This window comes from Passer montanus, unplaced genomic scaffold (genome assembly GCF_014805655.1).
Source record: "Passer montanus isolate IOZ18808 unplaced genomic scaffold, ASM1480565v1 scaffold202, whole genome shotgun sequence".
Lineage (NCBI taxonomy): Eukaryota > Metazoa > Chordata > Aves > Passeriformes > Passeridae > Passer > Passer montanus.
In genome coordinates, this window is record NW_024366615.1 from 462,885 (window position 1) to 482,879 (window position 19,995).

General features: G+C 41.3%; 1 protein-coding gene across 1 annotated transcript in view; it reads left to right on the forward strand.

Annotated features, from left to right (window-relative positions):
• The window catches only part of SYN2 (synapsin II), a 169,925-nt gene that overhangs the window by 145,338 nt on the left and 4,592 nt on the right, over positions 1-19,995 (forward strand). The window contains exons 10-11 of the mRNA XM_039708444.1: positions 1,848-1,997; positions 16,833-16,893. Coding sequence (XP_039564378.1) covers positions 1,848-1,997; positions 16,833-16,893 — 211 coding nt within the window. The remainder of the gene's footprint in view (positions 1-1,847; positions 1,998-16,832; positions 16,894-19,995) is intronic.

Below are 19,995 nucleotides of genomic sequence, written 5' to 3' on the forward strand. Positions count from 1 at the left end.
CACCATGCAAATTCCTCTCACAAGAAACAGCTCAAGATACAAGGAAGTGGATCTTTAAAGTGTTTATACAATTTTTTAAATAGCAGTAAGTGAGCAGAAATGAATATTAAAGAGCACACAACCTGCAAGACTACATTTTACCCCTTCAGAAATATCAACTCTCATTGGTTGATCAACTCTTCTCTCAAACAATGGAAAACATTGGCATGTTCCACTTTAAATTATGATTGTTAAAACACATGGTAAACTTTAAGGAACCTTTCAGTGTGCTTATTAAACATCTCTTCACTGCTGTTGATGTGGCCCTAGAGTCACAACCAGTCATTCATTTCTAAGGAAACATTTGTTCTGGAGTTCAATTATTGTTGCATTGTTTACTCTGGGGTTATTTTCAAGTCTTTTGGCTGTGAGGAAGCTCAGAGACCTCCTAGATCTGAAAATCCTAGCACAAGCATTGCCAACATTTGGTTGCCAACACGCAATGCCAGTGAATCTTGTAAATGAACAAACAGAAGAATCATGGAAATGATTTGGGACTTCAAGCTAATCCCATTATTGGAACAAAATCTTCCTTTGCCACTCAGGAAGAATTTCTATAGCTCTCACCATAGTTTGAAAAGCTCAAGATTTATATTATTTATAAATAATAAATCCTTCCCAACTACTGCAACGTTCTTTTAAATCCAAATATCCCTTTAAACACACATCTTCTGTGTCTAATTCCTAGAAACCCTTGAAAACCCAAAAGAAGGAAGGCAAAATTCTGTTCTTTGTTAATAAAGGAGATGTTCTGTGGAGGCTGGAGGATTGAGAAGGGTTTTGCTGCCTCCATCTCTTCCAGCTCAGGAGGGATCCACACAATGTGGGTGGATTCCTGCTCTTCAGACTGATCCCTGTGCATCCCTCAGAAAACAAAATAAACACCAGAGTGCAGCACTGCAGGTGGCATGGACACACCCTATGCACATGCAAAAAGCATTGCAGTTTCTCAAAAGTAAATTAAATCCTATTATTTTTCTAAGTAGGAATGCCCAGTGCCCTTGTGAATAATAGCTGGGGTTATGTTAGGCTTTTATTTCCCCTGAAACAAACACAGATGTGGCAGAAGTGGATACACTGGAGAAATAATAAATATTCTGGAGAAGTAACAAGTGTTTGGGATCCACTGAAGTGGCAGGATTCAGTATTAGTTTTATTCATCAGAATGGGTGTGATAAATAACCACAGAGCACTATTAACCTGTCATGTTTAGAATGGAAATGTGCCTATTTTTACCTGCCTCCCTGCCATCCTGCTTTCTCTGTAGAAATTCTTACCTATTCTTTGTAGCCACACTGCTTTTAAAAAAGGTTATCAATAATAACAAGGTGTTATTTAAAGCTTTTCATGAATCAGTAAGGATCCAGATTTCCCCAGCAAAACTCCACAGGGAGCTGAAGTTGAACTCTGCATTTCCCTGTGGTAATTCAGCTCCTGAACGTGGAGGGAGCCCCAAAAGCAGGGAAGGGAGGGAAGCTCAGCTGAAATTCCTGCAGGTCACTGCACAGCCTGAGAAACCTCATTGTGCTTATCAGCCCTGTGCTTCCTCTCCCTGTTCCCAAGGTGTGTGCCCAGGTGTGAAGTGAAGCTTTTTCTGGAGGGTTCTTTCTCCTCCCATTTTGTGGGAGATGGGGAGGGGAACACATTGCAAAGTTGCTGTTCTGTTGTTTATTTTCTGATGGAACACATATAATGTCTGTAATTCCTGTGTACTCCTGCTAAAAGCACTGCTGTAAATACACAGCCTGCCCTCCTGCAGGTGAGGAGCAGTTTCCTTCCCAGCACTGACGTCCTGTTGCATTTTGCAGGTGATGGACTGTGCCATGCCCCTGATTGGGGAGCACCAGGCTGAAGACAGGCAGCACATCACCGAGTTAGTCGTAAGCAAAATGAACCAAATGTTGTCCAAAACTCCTATTCCATCTCCTCAGAGACCCACTGCCACTCAGCAGCCTCAGGTAGGATAAAATTAAATTTAAATTCAATTAAAACAGAGGATCTTGGTCTATCATTTTAAGCACAGAGTTTTCCTCTAAGAATTCGGACACCTGTGGAACCTCAAGGATTTGGGAACTTACCAACACATTTTCTCAGTTTGTTATATTTCAAAGAGATTGTCTCCAGATGTAATCAAGAAGTGCAAGTATCACTGTGTTTCTGCCCGTGGGTTCAGGGAATTACCAGGCTTTGTACTGCTTCCTTTCAGTCCCATATATAAAATATCATGGAGATACTAAGGAGCACTGTCATAGAAAACCCTTATCCTGAGAATGTCAAAAATAATACTGAATAATTCTTGTTCTTGTGAGAAATTAATGATGTTATAACATTTTTTTAATGTGCTGCAATTCATGAAAATACCTTAGAAATCTAGGAAGCTTCTGAAATATGTTCAGCATAGTAGAAGTCACAGGCCAAAGGTTGCAAATAGATGCACATTTCATTTATTTTATCTTGCATGGCCTGACAGTTAAAGTGTGTGGATGAAGAATTCTGCCCCTGGCCCAGCTGGCTTCCAGGAACCACCTTTGAGTTTTCATTTCCATGCTTTAAAAATGGGGGGTTTATTGTAGTGATCCTTTTAATAACTCTGGGGAGTGTGGTGTTTTGGTAAAAGGCTCTGAGAACAGAAAAGCTGGGAGAGGTGTGGATTTGCTGGGTGGAGTTGGATGGGTAAGGAACTGGGTGGAATTAAACAGAAGCCAGTAACAACTGCTGACCTGAGGGGTCTGTACTTAAGAGAGGTCTATAAATCCCTTTTTTTAGGGACTGAGTGGCAGGGGGATGGCATTAGACTGAAAGATGTTTAGATTAGACATCAGTTCTTTAGAACGAGGGTGGTAAGGAACTCGAAGAGTTTGTGCAGAGAAGCTGTGGGTGAAATAGACTCAAATCCACCCTGCCCATGACCGTGCTGACCTGAGGGGTCTGTACTTAAGAGGGGTCTATAAATCCCATTTTTTATCAGGAGTGAGTGGCAGGGGGATGGCTTTAGACTGAAAGATGTTTAGATTAGACATCAGTTCTTTAGAACGAGGGTGGTAAGGAACTAGAAGAGTTTGTGCAGAGAACCTGTGGGTGAAATAGACTCAAATCCACCCTGCCCATGACCTGTGAAGGGTTTTGGTGCTGCCTTGGACCTCCTCACTCCACAGGCATCAGCTGAACACCAGAACCAGCCAAACTGTAAGCCAGGAACTACCAAGCCTAAATAGCTAAATACCAAGCCTAAATCAAGGATCTATTTTTGCTCCCAGCAGTCTCCACACCAGGTAAACAATTTGAGAACAATTTTGTGGCCTACCTCAGACAGACCAGTTCTTGAGGCAGAGTGACTAATTTGTTCTTCAAATACCTCATCATGCTTTAAGATATAAAAATACCCCATCCCACATGAAAAAATAAGTGGTGTGGCTTCTATTTATGTTGCAGCCACTTGAAACTAAGCACAAAATTGTTTCAGCCACAGAACCACATACAATGGAGAAGTTTCCATCCAACATGACTCAAGTCCATTGTAAAGGACACTGAGAGAGAAAGTAGAAGGGGAAAAAATAAATCACCTTTTGCCAAAATAGTTCCTTTTAGGAGCAACAGATTATCCAGATATTAAAATGAAGCAAAGAGGCAAATTTAGAGTTATCCTGTCAATACAAGTCAACAGAAATCAAAATTTAAAGTAATAACAGACATGGCTGTCACATGAATAGATTCACAGTTTATATTTCACATTTTGGGGGAAAATGTAAGGTCTTGGGTAGGTTGTCCTGGATTCCAGAGCAGGCAGGGGAGGAAGAGGGTTCACTGTTACTGATGTCATCCAAAGGAGATGGCTGTTGGTTGGATGTAAATAAAATTCCCAATCATTCCAAAGGAAAACCTGCCCACCTGAGTCCAGAATGAAGCAGGATCCAAGGAGCATTTTTAGAAGGTTCCTAAATTCCTCAATCATGCTGTCACTCAGCATGCCCATGGAAAGGGGTTTTGGTCTTAAAGCAGAATTTTGGATGAATGCAGCGATAATATTCTGGGATGGTGGACTTCTGGTTGGTTCTTTTTAGTTTAGGTTGTTCCTGAAGGATTCAACCCTTGCTGATGGCAACAAGATGTTATTCCACATTAATCTTCTTTTTCTTAGCCTATGCTTACATTATGGATTGCACTTGAGCAAAAAAAATGCTGTGAAAAACAGAGATATTTCTTTAGAATATTTGCAATATCTGTTGGTTTTCCTCTCAGTTAATCTCCTTAAATTTGGCCTTGTTGTACCAGTTTAGGGCAGGTAAAGGGGACATGATTTTCTGCTGAAAATTCCATTTGCAAATACCCATAAATCTCCCTAGTTTTAGGGGAAAACCATGAAACACATTTGTAGAATTTAAAGCAGATAACTTCTCATGCAAGTTAATTTTTAGCTGGGTTTTGCTGAGAGTAAAATCAGTCTGTTAAAACAAAGCTGCCCCTTTCACTTTTGAGCAGTCTTTCCTAATGTAACAAATTATTTCCCATTCTTGAGAAACAACCAGCTCATCTGCAGGGCAGGGGGACACTGCCCATTTCTACAGGTGACACAAAGTGCAAAGCCACTAATTTATCCCAAATCTACTCTGGGCACATGTAGAAACCAAAGTACTGGAGATATCAAAGAGTAATTCCTGAGTTTTGCTGCTTCTGCTTTTAAACGAGAACTTTTAAACGAGCAGCCTATGCTCAACAAGGCAGCTCCAGGTGTGCCATGTTCTGGATTTCTTTGCTATGTGGGGGTTTCAGAAGTGTTTCTATTTTAGTCCAGACTGGGTGGATTGTACATAAAAACATGCCTCAATTTATAAATGCCCACAGTGGTCAGCTCCACTCCAATTAAGCATCCATCAGGAAACAAATCAATGATTGAGAAAATCAGCCTTTGTTTGGCACTGGGCAGCCAAGTCCTGGTGGGGATGGTTGGCCCTGCAGTGCTCTGAAGGCTGGCAGAGCTCTCCCTGTCCCAGTGCCAGAGGGAGCAAATTCCAGAGGGAAACCTCCCAGGGGCAGGGCCTGGGATTGTTAAACCCATTAAAATGGAGATATCTGAATGGGGAGATTTGTTCAATATAGGTTTTCTATGTATTTTTGTTTATTTATCTGCAAACTCTTGCCCAGACTCTGTAGCAGTTTCTGCTGGTGCACAGAGGGCAGAGAATTTGGGCAGGAGTAGACTTGGACTCCCAGGAATTCTACCAGTTATGGTAAAAAAAATCCATCAAAAATGAAGTTGTTTTTATTATTTAAATCATGATCATTGTCTGTAGCAAGTTCTGCTGGTGCACAGAGGGCAGAGATTTGGGCAGGAGGAGACTTGGACTCCTTGGAATTCTACCTGTTATGGTAAAAAAAATCCATCAAAAATGAAGTTGTTTTTATTATTTAAATCATGATCATTTGTTTTACCCCACATCATGTTGAAAATGGAACTTTATCTAGGAATGCGATTTTAAGAGTTTTCCATAAACAAACCTGCTCTACTTTCAGGCAACAAAAATGTGGATTTTCCATATTTTCTAACTTCTTTGACTACTTTTGTCAGATTTTTAGAGAAGCCTCTTTCAAATTTTCCCTAAAAATCAAGAAAATAGGTTAAACTACCCAGTGACTCTGCTCTGGATTTGCAGGAGCAGACTCATTCCTTGACCATTACTTTTATGTGTAAAAAATAAAAATGGTCCAACACCCACTCAGAGCTGCACGTCAGGTCCTGAGGTGAATTGTGCTGGAGGAAATTCTGCAGAGTAAATGACATTGTCCATGAGAATCACCATAAAATGCAAATGTTTATGGACGTGCGAGCAGCTGAAGCTGAGGGAAATCCTGTTAGGGAAATGTTCGTTCAGTCCTGTTGCATTACCCATGAAAGAATAAGGGATTTACTTCCTTAATGGAAAAAAAGAAGGAAGGATTTTGTGCTCCAGAGGCAAAATAATCCATGACCTGATGACATCACAGAGAGCAGGGCATTCCCAACTCCATCCTGGTTCCGTTTGGTGTCAAAGAAAGGAGTGGCACAGTGCTAATAAACCAATTATAATCTCAGTGTATTCTCCATGCCCTGGCTCTTTCCATGCTGTAGCTTATCCAGTTTTATTGTTCCATGGCCAGAGAGAAAATTGAACCACACGTGGACATGGTGTAAATAACAAATGTGTGAATTCCTGAGAGAAAATCAATCCATCAGCAAACTCCTGTTCCTGGATTTCCATAGGATTAGCCACAGTTCTTTCACTTCCATCTCTTGGCTTTAGTGGAATATTTTAAAGGAAAATACTTATGATGAGCAGCAATTTGCTTCCAGTCACTGAAGTCGTTATGATGACCAGAAAATGCAGTTATTTGGTTTGATCTTAGCTGAAGGGACCACATTTAATTGGGAGGGATCCCTCATGGAGTTGTTTGGGAATGGAGAATTCAGCATTAGTCCACTGTCCGTAAAAGTCCTTTTAAATCATAGTCCTTGGTAAGATAAATTGCATTTCTCGTTAAAATACTTACAGGGTTCTTGTGGATGCCTTCCTAAATATATCGGTAGAGAATCTAAACCATTGGCATCAAGACTCACAAAGAGAAGGAAAAATATTGCTGGGGCCCAGAAATCACACAGCCTGAAATGCAACACGTTCCAAAGGTTATTTCAGTCAAAAGCCATTCTGAAAACTGTCGTTTTTGCTGGAGGTGGTGCCCCCTTACTGCAGCATTTTGGTTATTTGCATCCCAGCGACACCTTGTGGCTTCTCTTCTGGAATAAACGACTTGGGGATTTATCTATTATTTATTATTACAATGCATTACGTCCTATTCCATAAGCTGCATCGCATTAAAAATCTATTTTTCTATAGATTTTACAAAGCAGAAATGCTCCATACTTGAAAATTTTTCTTTGTGTTACTGAAATGCATTTATTTCATTTTTTATTATTATTTTAATATGGAATATATTTTAATAGGCTACATGAATGTGCACATATATAACTATGTGTATATATATATTTATGTGTATATATATATATATACACATGAAATGTTTATCTTTGTGTGCTTATTTTGATCAAAAGGGGTTTTAAAGGGGTTTTGATCAAAAGGGGTTTTTTCTTAGTTTTTTTATGTTAGTGAAAATAAAAGAACAGCTGTTACTCTTTTAGATCCCAATATAAACACAGGGAATCAAGAAAAGCAGCAGAAGATAAACAAGTAGGAGCCTGAGCTCACCACAACCTTATAAAAGGCCATATTTAAGGCACAGTTGCTCCAGTAAAATTCATTTATCACAAGTATAAAATGATGGGTTTTTTTTCCCTACACTGAGGTTATTTTGTCCACCTTTGAACACGACCCCAGCTCGGGGCAGGTTCTGCATGTGAGGGACAGAGGCCACAGGAGAGGCAGCACTCAGCTGGAACTGCTGCATGAGGGATGTTCATGTATTTAAAACAGCCCCCATTTCATTTAAAGTTTGATTATTTTAAGCATTTGAACTCCACATGCAGGTATTGCAGTGTATCAAAACCACAAAGTTCATGCTGGAAAATAAACCCTAAAACCTTTCACATTGATAAGGACACAACACACAAATAACTGAGCAGGAATTGTACTGACAAAGTGATGGTGAAAGGGAAAATAATGGGTTTAAAATCCTTCCTGAGCCCTGCACCAGCAGATGGAGTGAGAGCCAAGGGAGCTGCTCTGAGCTGGGTTTGAGTCTCCCCCTGCACAGAGGTCCCAGGTAAATAACTGGGGATAAATCTGCACAAACTCTGGGATTTTAGCTGTGAATGTATCCATAAAAGAAGAGTGATTTAATCAGAACACTGATAATGGTTATCCTGCTCAGCTTGGTTCAGAGTGCCAAGAAATAACCAAGGGTGCCCTTCTGAAGGGATCTGATGGCCTTAAGATTATAGGAAAATACACTAAAGGTCAGATATTAAAGGTTTAGGGTTGTTTGGTCAAAATTTGCACTGACATCAACAAAAATTTGTACAAGTTAAATAAAGTTTTCTGGGTGCACTGTGATTTTTTATTTTTTTTTTAATTTCTGAGTACTCTATATTGAATGTCTATCACCAGCAGTGTACCTGGAAAAAGAAATTATTTCTGCAGAAAAGCCAACAAAGCTTGGTAAGATAAGAGTTTGCTCACAAACTATAGATGAGAATGGTTAGAAGAGAATCCCAAAGGAAAAGCCCCTGACAGGGTCAGGCTTCAGGCCCAGGAGGATTTGGATAATCTCAGTTGTCTGTACTGCTTCAGCCTTAGTGCTGATTTTTTAATTCAGAAGGCCACAAAGCACTGGTAAAACTGAAAAACAAAACAATTATTACAGTTAGCAGATACATTCCCACATTTCTCTTAAACATAACAATATGAATATTCTTTTTTTCTCTTCATTCACACAACAAAGTGATGCTTTCCCTAACTTTTGATTACCTCCTGCCAGATGATCTCCTGATCATCTCACAATCTGCCAGTGGTTTTGGGAATTCTGACACTCCATGGTCCCTCCACTCAAGAAGAAAAAAATATTTGGGGTTTAAAGTAATCCTGAGCCCACCACGATGGAGGGGCCTGTCTGTTATTGGTAGACTTCTGTGAGAAGCAGCTTTTTGGTCCCACAGGGGTTATTTTGGAAACTGCAGGGATTCTCCTCATTCCATCCTAGAGCAAAGCCCATCCTTTTCCAAAAGAGAGTGAGGGCAGCAGTGCCCCATGGCCACAGAGCAGGGAAAACTGCCACAGACACCAACAGGGCAGCCCAGGCTGGACCTCTCTTCTGTCCTAGAGCTGTAATTACTAGCATAGAGAACATCCTTTGTTAGGTTTTTTATTATTGTTTTATCTCTTTTTTAATCTATTTTTACTCTATGATTGTTTATTTAAGCTGAACCTAACAAAATACCTTTTTTTTTTGGAGGCTCTTCCTTGGTCTCCCTTCCTTTCCCTAATGTGATGGGTGTTTGCTCTCTACTTTTTTTTGTTATTATTCCCTGTCTCCACTTGACTTTTCTGTTTGATTTCTCTGACCTTTAAATCATACCCAGTTAAGCAGAGGGGGTTGGCTTTTCTCCATGTTTAACTTGCAGGAATTCTGCCCCTCTCCCCAGAAATCCCTGCCATGATTTATTTTCAATAAGGACCATGTGTGTCAAAATCTTTAAACAAGGAGAAGCACCAAGAGAAATTATGGAAAAATCCAAAGCCAGAGCAGCTCATTTTCAACTTTTCTTGATTTGTCCATAGAAAAAAATAAAAATAAGCAACCTTCACACACAGACACATTTCCAGCTCTGGAATGTGGGGATGGACTTGAGCTGCCAGCAGAGCAAACTTGTGTTCAGCTGCTTCAAAATCCCCCTCCAGGGTCTTTCAGCTTCTAACAGAGACTTTTCAGAGCTCAGAGCAGCCCCCAAAGCTCCTGGGGGTGTTTGAGGGCAGCAGCAGCACCACGAGGAGCAAGGAGAGGAGCTGGATGGTTGTTGGGTTTGGTTCTCACCAGAGCCCTGAAGTTCACTTTTATCTGGGGACAGCTCAGGTGTCTCTCCCTGTGCCTCTTTTCTGTGCCCCCTCCCACTCCACTGTGACCCTAAAACACAGAATGGGGCTTCTCAGACTGGGCTTGAGGCTGCTCCAGCATCTTTTTTTCCCAGCCTCTCTCATTTCCAAGGATAAACTTCAGCTCTGAGTGGATCCAGTACTGATGGATCTCTGTGGCCCAAGGTGAACTTCTGCAGCCTTTAAGCTCCTCCTGTTCATGCAAGGATCTCTTGCCATCCCATATTTCAAAACTGTCATCAAAATAACCTTCTTTTTGTTAAAACTGGAGGAGCAGACACAGCACAGCATCACCCAAAATCCCTGGGCTCAGGGGTCAAAGCTTCCCTACAACTCCAGCCCTCAGCACAGGATTTTGGCACTGTCCAGCCCCACCTTACCCACTGTGAATGAGGAGGTTCCTCTGGACACTGGGAAAGCTGACAGAAATCCACCTTGACAGTCTCAGGATGTTCTCCTGGATCTCCTGGCCCCTTTTCCCTGCTTTTCCATGCCTTGGAGCTCTTCCCCTGCTGCCAGCTCCCTTCACACCCAGTGTCAGCACACGGGGGAGCTCGCTGCTATCCCAAATTCCCTCCCTGTTTGTGGGGAACAATCTTCCCCCGGGAAGGGCTGCCTGAAAGCTGCTGTGCCACTGTGTGGTTTCAATGTTCCCTGCTCCAAAAGCACAAGGGCAAATCTGATTTCTTCAAGCAGTAAAAGAGCTGAAGAAGAAATTCAAAAAGCACCCATGTCCATTGCAATTGATGCCCGGCTGTGGAAGGAAGCAGAAAGCTTCCACAGCTGATGCACTTCAGAAATGCATTTCCCCTGAGAAGTTTCTCTAGAAACCTCATCAAACTGAGAGGTGGGGTTATTTTTTGTTCAGCAGTATAACAGAAAATAGGGCTGGAATGGACAGAGGGAATTGAGCTGTTCCAGTATCTCAGGGGAAATCTGCAGTGTCCATGAGAACAGCACTGAGCTCCTGCTGGGTGCTCACCTGCCCTGAGCCACCTGCTCTGATGGGAGCATCCCTGCCCAGGTGGGGAAAAAAATATTATTTTGGAAAAAAAAATCTTGAAAGTCCCTTCCAATCCAAAGCATTCCATGATTTTTAAGACCAATTCAAGAAGGAAGCTGTTGTCTGAGAAGTAATTAGTTATGCGGCAATGGAAAACAGTCTGTAAAAACAAAGTTAGAATACTCTTACTGTTAAAAAAAAAGCCCTTTTCACTGCATTTTAAAAATACTATTCCAAGGAGAAGTCTCACTCTTTAGCTTGTTTTTTGCTCTGAGCAGCCATTTCCTGCCCATTCAGGGGAAGACCCTGACAGGTTTTGCAGAGGTTTTTGGAAACTTGGTTGGGCAACAACAAAAACTGCTCTAAGTTTTTGAATTCTTTATCACAACTTCAACACAAAGCAACCCCAGGCTGGCCCCATTTTTGCTGTGTGTTTTCCACACAGATTCCCTCAGTGCAGAAGGGCAAGGCTGGACAGTGGCACTCCAAAACTGTGTAAAAATCAGGAGAGAACTCTCCTCTTGCTGCTACCCTTGCAGAGGCAACAGGAAGGTGGATTTTTTTTTTTTTTTAATCTCATCTCTCCATTGTGGCTGTTTCTCTCAGTCCACAGGGAATATAAAAAGCAGCAAATAGCAAAATTTGTTGTAGGAAATGGATTTGTAGAGAGTTTTCAGGGCTTCACAGAAGGCTTACACAGTATGTATTTATATGTAAACTTTGAGATAAGAAATGTTGACTCAGAAATGCTATAGAATAAAACAGATATTGTTGAAAGAGAAATAGAGTTAGAAAAAAGTTTTAAAGGATGATTTTGTAAATAAGACTAGATACTTTAGAGAAATAGAACTATGAAAAATGTATTGTAGTAAGACCTACAAGGAGTAAGTTTAGATTATAGTTATAAAGCATCTACAGCATAGTGTGGCAAAAAGCTAAAAAACCGAGAAACACTTATAGTGTTTTGTAATTAGGAAATAGCAATCTTCTAATTATGATAGTGTGAATTATAACATCTGTATTGTCTCACCCTTCTCATAAAACTGAAAATAGAATAAAAGTTTTTAGAACACCTCTCAGCTGCCCCATCTCTGGGTCAGAAAAAAGCATAACCCAACATTTCTAGTGCTGTTCAGTGGGGCAGATGCATCACCTGGGCCAGAGCCACCTGCACCAGGGCAAGGTCTGAGCCAGGGAAAACCCCAGCCCCACTCACTGCTCGCTGAGGGGATAAAGCAGGAAGCAACAACTCATGAGAAGTTCGGTGGTTTTGGATGCTCCACTTCAGGATTCCACTGCTTTGCTAAATTACACACCATGTGCTTCTTTGCAGCCCAGTTTTATCCAGTTTCTACGCATTTTGTCTTGGTTTGCTTTGGCCTTTGGCTAAAAACTGCCCCCACTTTCTGTTCATAAAAACCCTTTATTTTACTGAACCAAGCAGAGAGGTTCTTCCAAAGGCTGCACTGAGCTGTGAGGAGATTCTGGGGTTTTCACTACATAAATCATTCCCATTAGATTTCAGCTAGTGAGTGAGCTCTGCCTTTGTAACAGATTTATTTCTTATTATAGAAGAAATTATATTATAATTAAAATGATATTTTATATTTTTATAATATAATTACATTAACAATTATATTATTATAAAAAGTATTAGATTTTTTAAAAACTCCACTGATCAATTTCATTCTTCTTTTAGGATATTTTGGCCCCACAGTCTTCCAGCCCTGCATCATCTACAGATTTTAGCAGCACACACCAACTTTTTTGTGCCAAATTTAATTAATTAATAATCTACTCAAGTTCTGCCTCTCACTAAAGTCCTTCTCAGTATTGTTTGTTCAATAACTGCTTCTTTCCTCGGCAGCCACTTCCTTACCCTCAGTGCAGTATTAGTGCTTTACCCTCTCAGTGTAACTTGGCCTTTCCCAGTTTTCAGAGACCTGGTATGGAATTCTGTATTTCATGAGTCAGCTGGTTTTCATTTCTGAGATGAAGAATGTTTCATTTTTACCTGCATCTCATTTTTAGCTTTTATCCCACCTGCCATCTTGCCCTTCCTCCTGTGTTTATCATAATCTACAACACTTCAAACACTCATTTACTATTTACTCTCCACTTAAACTGTCTCAATGAACTTTCTCCTCAGCAATCACATTTTTTCTTATTTCTCCTGTTATTTAAGTGTTTTACTATTTATTCCTGTTCCTTTATGAGCTCTAACTCAGCTCACATTTTGGCAGCTCTTAATTGACCCTCTCCTTCTTGACCTGAAAAGCATGGCTTTCCCCTCAAATATTGAAATACCTATGAAAAGCTCCTGTCCTTGCATTACAAAGAAAACCAAACGAGACCCAAAAACAACTCTACGTGCTCCAACTGCAGCTCACAAAGTCTTCAACCTCAGCCAAATCAAAATCAATTTTTGCTGGGACTCTGTTTAGCATCTCTTTTGCCCAAGGGCTATTTCCCTGCCAAGTTGCTGCTTTTGCTCTCACCCATTTCAACATTCTTCAGACTGTTCAAAATTCAAGTGTCTGTGAATCCAATCTGCATTTCTATAAAGGTAGAAAAAGAAGTAATGCCTTGATCAAATTCTAATGCAACTTATTTGAAGAATAAACAGCTTTTTCTGCCAGTTCTACCCCTAAAACTCTAAGGAGACACTCAGGTAAGTGTGGAAAAGAAGGAAGTGCCACAGGGACATCTAGAGACATTTATATTCGAGTTAAGGAGTGGGGTTTGTGCTCTGGCTGTAATTAGCCAATATTCCTAAAGGTCATTATGCAGCCAAATCCTCACTGGTTCTACCCAGAGCTGAGAAATCCCTGGAGTGAATTTGCAGCATTAATGTGGCTCGGAGGCTTCCCTAAGTGAAGATGTATTTTTGGGGGGCAGTTATATAAACAGGAAACCCCTTTGAGCAGGAGAGCCCCTTCAGGCAGCCCTACAGAATGTTCCTGTCAACAGCAGCAACCCCTTCTCCTTGGGAATTGGGTGGGATGTGAAATTTTTGTTCCACAAAATGAAAACCACAGGGGCTCCTCCTGCCATCAGCCCCCCACCTCACTCAGGTAATCCTAAACCATCCCAAAGACACTCCTGTACCACTGATTCTGCCCAAACCATCCCAAAAACACTCCTGTAACAATGATTCTGCCCCAAACCATCCCAAAGACACTCCTGTACCACTGATTCTACCCAAACCATCCCAAAAACACTTCTGTACCACTGATTCTGCTCTTTAGCCTTGAGCATCCAAATGAGGACCCATGCAGGGCCATTTTCCATAGTAAAACCCTGCATGTAACCCTTGATCCCTGCAGTGTTTGAACCCTGCATGCCTGCAGATCAGGGCTGCAGCAGTGGAAAACATGTTTGTGCTGCAAGAAGGTGATAGGGGGATGAACTTGCAGGCTGGGCAGGATGGGAAAACAGAAAATCAACAAGAGGGGTGAATCCATGTGCAGGACAGGTCTGGTCCAGCACCTCTGCTCAGAGAGGAGCTCCCACAGCTGCTCTGGCAGCACCTTGCAGAGGTGAGAAGAACAGTCTGCAGCTCATCTGGTGTTTCAGAAGGAGCCTGGATTTTATTAAAGGTCTTGGCTCAGGGCAGCAAGCAAGGCTGGTTCAAAGCCTGCCTTTAATATCAAGTATCAAGGTTTCTGACTGTCTGCAAGAAAGGCTCTTGGAAAGGGCTGCATTACTACAGACCATTGAAAAACTATGAGTAAGATATCTCAATTAGGAATGTAATGCTAATTAGACTTTTTGGGTCAGCCTGGGTGGGTTGGCTAATTAGCCAAAGTAATATACCCATGTGATTGGCCTGGAGTGTGGGTGAGGTTCCTGGAAGCACCAGGTGATATCTGGTGAAAAAAAAAAAAAAAAAGAAGAAGAAAAAAAGGATGTGTGGGTGGTAAAATCAGGACAGCTGCAGTCAGTGACTGGGGAGGGGGAAATACACCTTCAACAGAGAATGCACTGGAGAGAGAGAGAGCTGAGGGAAGGATTAGGGAGCTCCTGCAGTGTTTATTGAAAGCTTGGTTTGGGATAAAATCATTTCTCTGGGAGATGAGAGATATGCAGATTGTGTAAGGGCTGGTGGTGTCGTGTCAAGTCAGAGCAGTTGTGTGATAGAGCCTGAGCCATTTCAGTGCCAGAACAAATGGCAGATTTGCTCCAGCCTCGGGGCACGGGGCAGACAGAGGCCCTGCAGTGCTGTTCCAACATTAAAATGCATGTGGATTTAAACTGCCAGCCTGTGTCTCTAAATCAAACACCAGTTTTACATGCACAGCCTTTCGTTTTAGTGGAAAAAGGATAACACTCATATCCTCCCTGGCCACCCTGTGCCACTGCAGAGAGCCCCAGGCTGGGCTGTGGCCCTTGGGAAGGGTAGGGAGCCCATCACATGCTAATCATGATAATCACAATTACAAAATCTGCTGTGTGCTTTCTAACAAAGTCACGTGGTCTGTTTGGGACTCCAGAAAGAGATCCTTGGAGTTCTTGAAGCTCAATCCTGGTGGTTTCCCTCCCAGAGCTCTGTGCACTTCCCAGTGCCCCAGCAGCAGAGTGAGGGGTGCCAGGATCATCTCAGCCCTGGGAGAGGGCAGGAGCTGCTCCTCCAGGGCTGCTTTCCAACCTCCCACCCTGGGCTCACTGCCCTGCTCTCCAGGGAGCTCCTGATGCAAATGCAGGTGCTGCAGGAGCACGTTACCCACAGTGGTGCCACCAGCACCCCGGGTGCTTGGGTGCTGAACGAGCCCAGGGCAGCTCCTGCACGAGGCTCTGGACATCACAGCAAGGAGGGAAACAAAAAGAGAGGACTCCAACCATGCTAGAGTACTCTGACATTTTCTGGTGGCTTGGTCTTTCCTTACAAAAGTTTCTTATTTTCTACTTATCCTCACCCCTTTAGTGATGCTCAGCAGGCACTGTGTAACTGGGTCAGGTAAACCAAGGAGCAGAGTTTGTGAGGATCATTTTTGCTCCTCATTTGGGCTCCTGCAGGTTGGTAATGCTGAATAATGAGAGTTTTGCAGCTGCCCTGTGTCCTTTTATTTATGCAGCTACAGCAGACACAGCGACGTGCAGCAGCTGCATGCACTGGAGAGTTGTTGTGCCATGTAGAACTCCACAGCTGCATTGCTGGGCAGGAATTCAGAGCACTAGAAGCAAGATTTATTCTGTAAATAAAGTATTAGGAGCATGATCAAATACAAATCTATCAGAAAAAACCCAGTAAGCTCTGCAAGATACACTTTTAATTGGTTTTGCATTTGCTCTTTAATAAATTCTGCATTTTTTTCCTCTTGACAGATGGCAATTTGATTTCTGGATTGTTAAAAAAAATCCTAAGCTATTATCTACAATGATTTAAGGTCTTTCACGTTTCAAAATGTTAGAGATGGGCCTAAGACAAAGTTTGGATTCAAATACTCCTGGTTCCCAGAGGGTGTTCTGCTCCAAGGTTTTGGTTCAGGCCCATCTTTTCCTTTCACAAGTATCCATGTGAAAAGGATGCTGCCAAATAAACCTCCTGTTTTGAAAAGTGAAGTATCACATGTGTTTCTAATAACATATCAGATGGAGAAGCATGAAGTCATTTCAATTATTTTTATTATTTGTCTGTGGTTTTTGCTTTCTTCTTTCATTTTGCTTAGCAAAACACTGAAGCTGGAGCAGCCCACCTCCCTCCCCACTTACAGCCAGCAAATCAAAGTGAAACTATCACTGGCAAAACTCCTGCTGTACAAACACTTCTGGATACAAGTGAACATAATTAAAAATCAATTATTTCTTAAATTACACAAAGGTATCTGTTGAAATCCATTTCCTATTCAGTTTGTCCTAAAAAAAACAGAGCAGATGCATTGAAATACAAAAAAAGTTTCCTGGTGCTGGGAACTGAGGATAAAGTCCTTCCCCAGATGGAGGTAAGGTTGGGAAGGCACTCCCTGCATCCTGATCACATGCTGCAAAGGGAAAACAATTTTTATAAGAGCTCAGCCTTGGACCAGCCTAGGATTCATATATCATGTCAGGCAGCAACTAAATTAAAAAATGGTATCTGGAATAAATTTAAAGTATATGTTCAGCCCCACCAATAGAGGGTTTTTTAATGAAAATAAAGACAAATTAGTGGAAAATTGGAACCGAGCTACTCTAATTTTTTTTTCTCTTCTGTTTTCAAATGTATTTTCCAGAGTGGATCACTAAAGGAGCCAGAGCCAAACAAAATCCCACCTCAGCGACCACCACCTCAAGGTTGTTTACAGTACATTCTCGACTGTAATGGCGTTGCAGTAGGACCAAAACAAGTCCAGGCTACTTAGATAACTGAGACCAAAAGCAAGGGTTAAAGCAAAAATGAAAAGTGAAAAACAAAACAAAACCAATTGAAATCACAGAAACAAACAATCTGAATGCAAGCATCCCAGTTTTGTTCAGTTTGCCATTGTTTCAGTGCTGACCTGGACTGTGTTTTTTCTATGCAGTGTCAACTCTCCCGTCTGGTTGTTTCCTTGTTCCTGTCTGTGCGTGTAATGCTTTCCAACCTTCCTCTGTAAACTTGTGATTGCAGGGCTGCTGTCAACAGTGTACAAAGAATGTGCCTCTCTAGAGCCCACTGCCATGTACACCCTGGATGGTTAGACAGTATTTCTGGAGTATTTGATATTGTTCAGTACAATCCCCCCGAGGTGCAAGCCCCCCGTCCCTTTGCTTACTCTGTGAGTGTGTGCACACTGTACTCATAGCCTTTATTTTTCTGTGCGTGTGCATGACCAATGGTAGGTGATCCAGATCTATTTTTAAAGTCTAGATTAGGATTTGCTAGTGAGGCTTTTTATTTATAATTTTATAAAGTTTATTAACTTTTGAGTTTTACGCGAGTGGAAGTCTGCTATTTTGGTGACTCCATAAAATACAGTTCTTCCCAAGGAATATTTAAAATATCTTCTATTTTACATACTGGTATTCATATTTTTAGTAATTCTGCATTAAATTATTAGCTACAAAGCTATGTAAATGGGCCACCTATGTGCAATATCTCAGTGAAAGTGTGAGTATTTAATGTATCCTGTTTCAATTAAGTAGTATCTTTTGTTGTCATTCTGAATTAGTAATCTATGGAGATTTTTAATGAAAACTAATGCAAATACTTTCAAAAAATCTTATACTTACCTAAGATTTAAATCCCAGGTTATTTGGTGAGAAGTACCTCAAGGACTGTTAAACTTCCTGTAAGAGCTCATTTCATTGCAAATACTGAGAAGTGAGGGGATGGCAGACCAAGGTACCTTTAACCAGCTGAGGATCCTGGCTTAGAAAATGCAAGGCAAAAAATGTCAGTGGTTTTCTTTACCAACTCAGGTCTCCTATTTTACACCTACAAGTTTCCAGAGAGCTGTAAAGAAAATCCAGTCCCGACGTTATCCACATAAATAGGGTTTCTAAGAACTGCTTGACATCAAACATGCAAAAGGACTTGAGGTGCCTGACAACTGCTAGGATTTCTGTAGGTAAATTCTTTGTGATTTTTACATAAGCAATGCTACGAGAGCTCCACAGGCAGGCAGTTAATCTGTTGTGAGAAATCTAGCCCAGAATCACAAGCTGCACGCTGCTGGCATACCAGAAAGCTGAGTTGCAAGCGAGCCACAAAACTATAATTTTCATCTTGAATATGTACAAAGATGAGTAGTGGCCATTAGTTTAGTGCAAACAATTAAGTTTAAAGGGAAAACAGCCTGATGTTCTACGTCTGTTTTCCCTACAAACACTGGAAAAAGTTATCAGTGAGTCTCATCATTCTTAGTGTTTCTTTTATTTGTACGAGCTGGCTGGTGAGATGAGAATTAAGGTATGCATTATTAGCTATTTAAATGTTTGTGGTAAGTGCTACTGTTTACTACCTATCAGTAATTACATGAATATTTTGCTTTAGTGATCAGCATTTGTCTGGGTCAGTGATTGTTCCAACGATGGCATTGGCTATTTTGTTTTATATCAAGGAAATTCCACCTAGAAATCAGGTTCACCAATCCTTTCCTCCAGACACCCTAAAAGAGACCAAACCATACTGCCCTGGGGTGGAGAACTGAATCTGATGACCGATTTTCCTTGCAAGCAGTTGGTATTTTTTGCATGGAGTAGTGCCAGTATTCACAAGTGCTTTTCACACGACATTTGTGCGTTGTGTGTGTGTGTGTGGAAGACCTGGGTGTGTCAGACAGGATTCCAGCCTGTTCCCTGGGAAGGATTCGCAGGGGCACACACAATTCCTACATCCCACAGCCAAGAAACAAGCCAAGATGTCTCTCTGCATGTCAGCATGCTTAGGTGCAATATTGTGGGTAACAGGGAACAGATGTTTTACAGTGTAGGCTTAATGTTCAGTTCTGTTGAGTTATTTTTGGTAAAAGTTTCTTTCATGATTGTTGCCTTTTGTACAACCCAGTTGCAAGAAAGTGAGCAAACGCTGGAAATGTGACAGCAGTATATCTTTTATGTGAAATCTCTTGTACAGCTTAATGTGCAATAAAAGAAAGTTATATCTGTCTTCAGTGTAAAGTTTCTGGCATTCAAGCCTGTACATACAAGTGGGGGAAAGAAACCTTTCTGGTTTTCAATATTGAGTGAAAGGAGACTAATAAGAAAAGGCTCCTTATTAAGATGTTGCAAGACCATGTTATCACCTTCAAATATTTCCTACAAAAGAGGTTCAAATTAATAAACAATGAAGGCACATTCCTTAACATTCAGTACATGCTATTTATCTTTCTACACCACAACACATTGCTACAATTGTGTTAAAACTCACTGAGGCACCAGCACGTGCTGTCTTCACACACACACACTGGAATTCATGTAGTAAGGGGAAAGTTAACTATAAAAGCAATTTAAAAACAACAAAAAATAATGTATTGCAGCAGTACATCTAGATATGAAGGTTTGCTTTTAGAAACTTGAGCAGATTAAGTGTTTTGCTTGCACTAAATGTCTATGCAAGGCTAAAAATTCCCAGAGATCCAGAAGGTCTAGCTCAGTTGTGTTCTGTGGCATTTACAACAGCTCTTATCCTGAGTGAAGCATTATTATAAACAAATACTCAGAATGGCATCCCATCCTTTCTCCCCTAAAGTCAGATGTCCTGAGTGCATTTTCATATGCAAGGGTTAAAATTCAATTACAAATGCCATCAGTCCACAAAACTCCTGGTCAGACCTGGCAGCTGAGATAAAAGCAGCAAGCCCTGGTGTCTGACACAACGTTATTTCAGCCAGAAAACAGAAAAAAACCCATTGGATTATGCTGTAGCATCTTTCAGCCATGGGTTGCACAGCCTGAGTCTCTTCTGCACGTTGT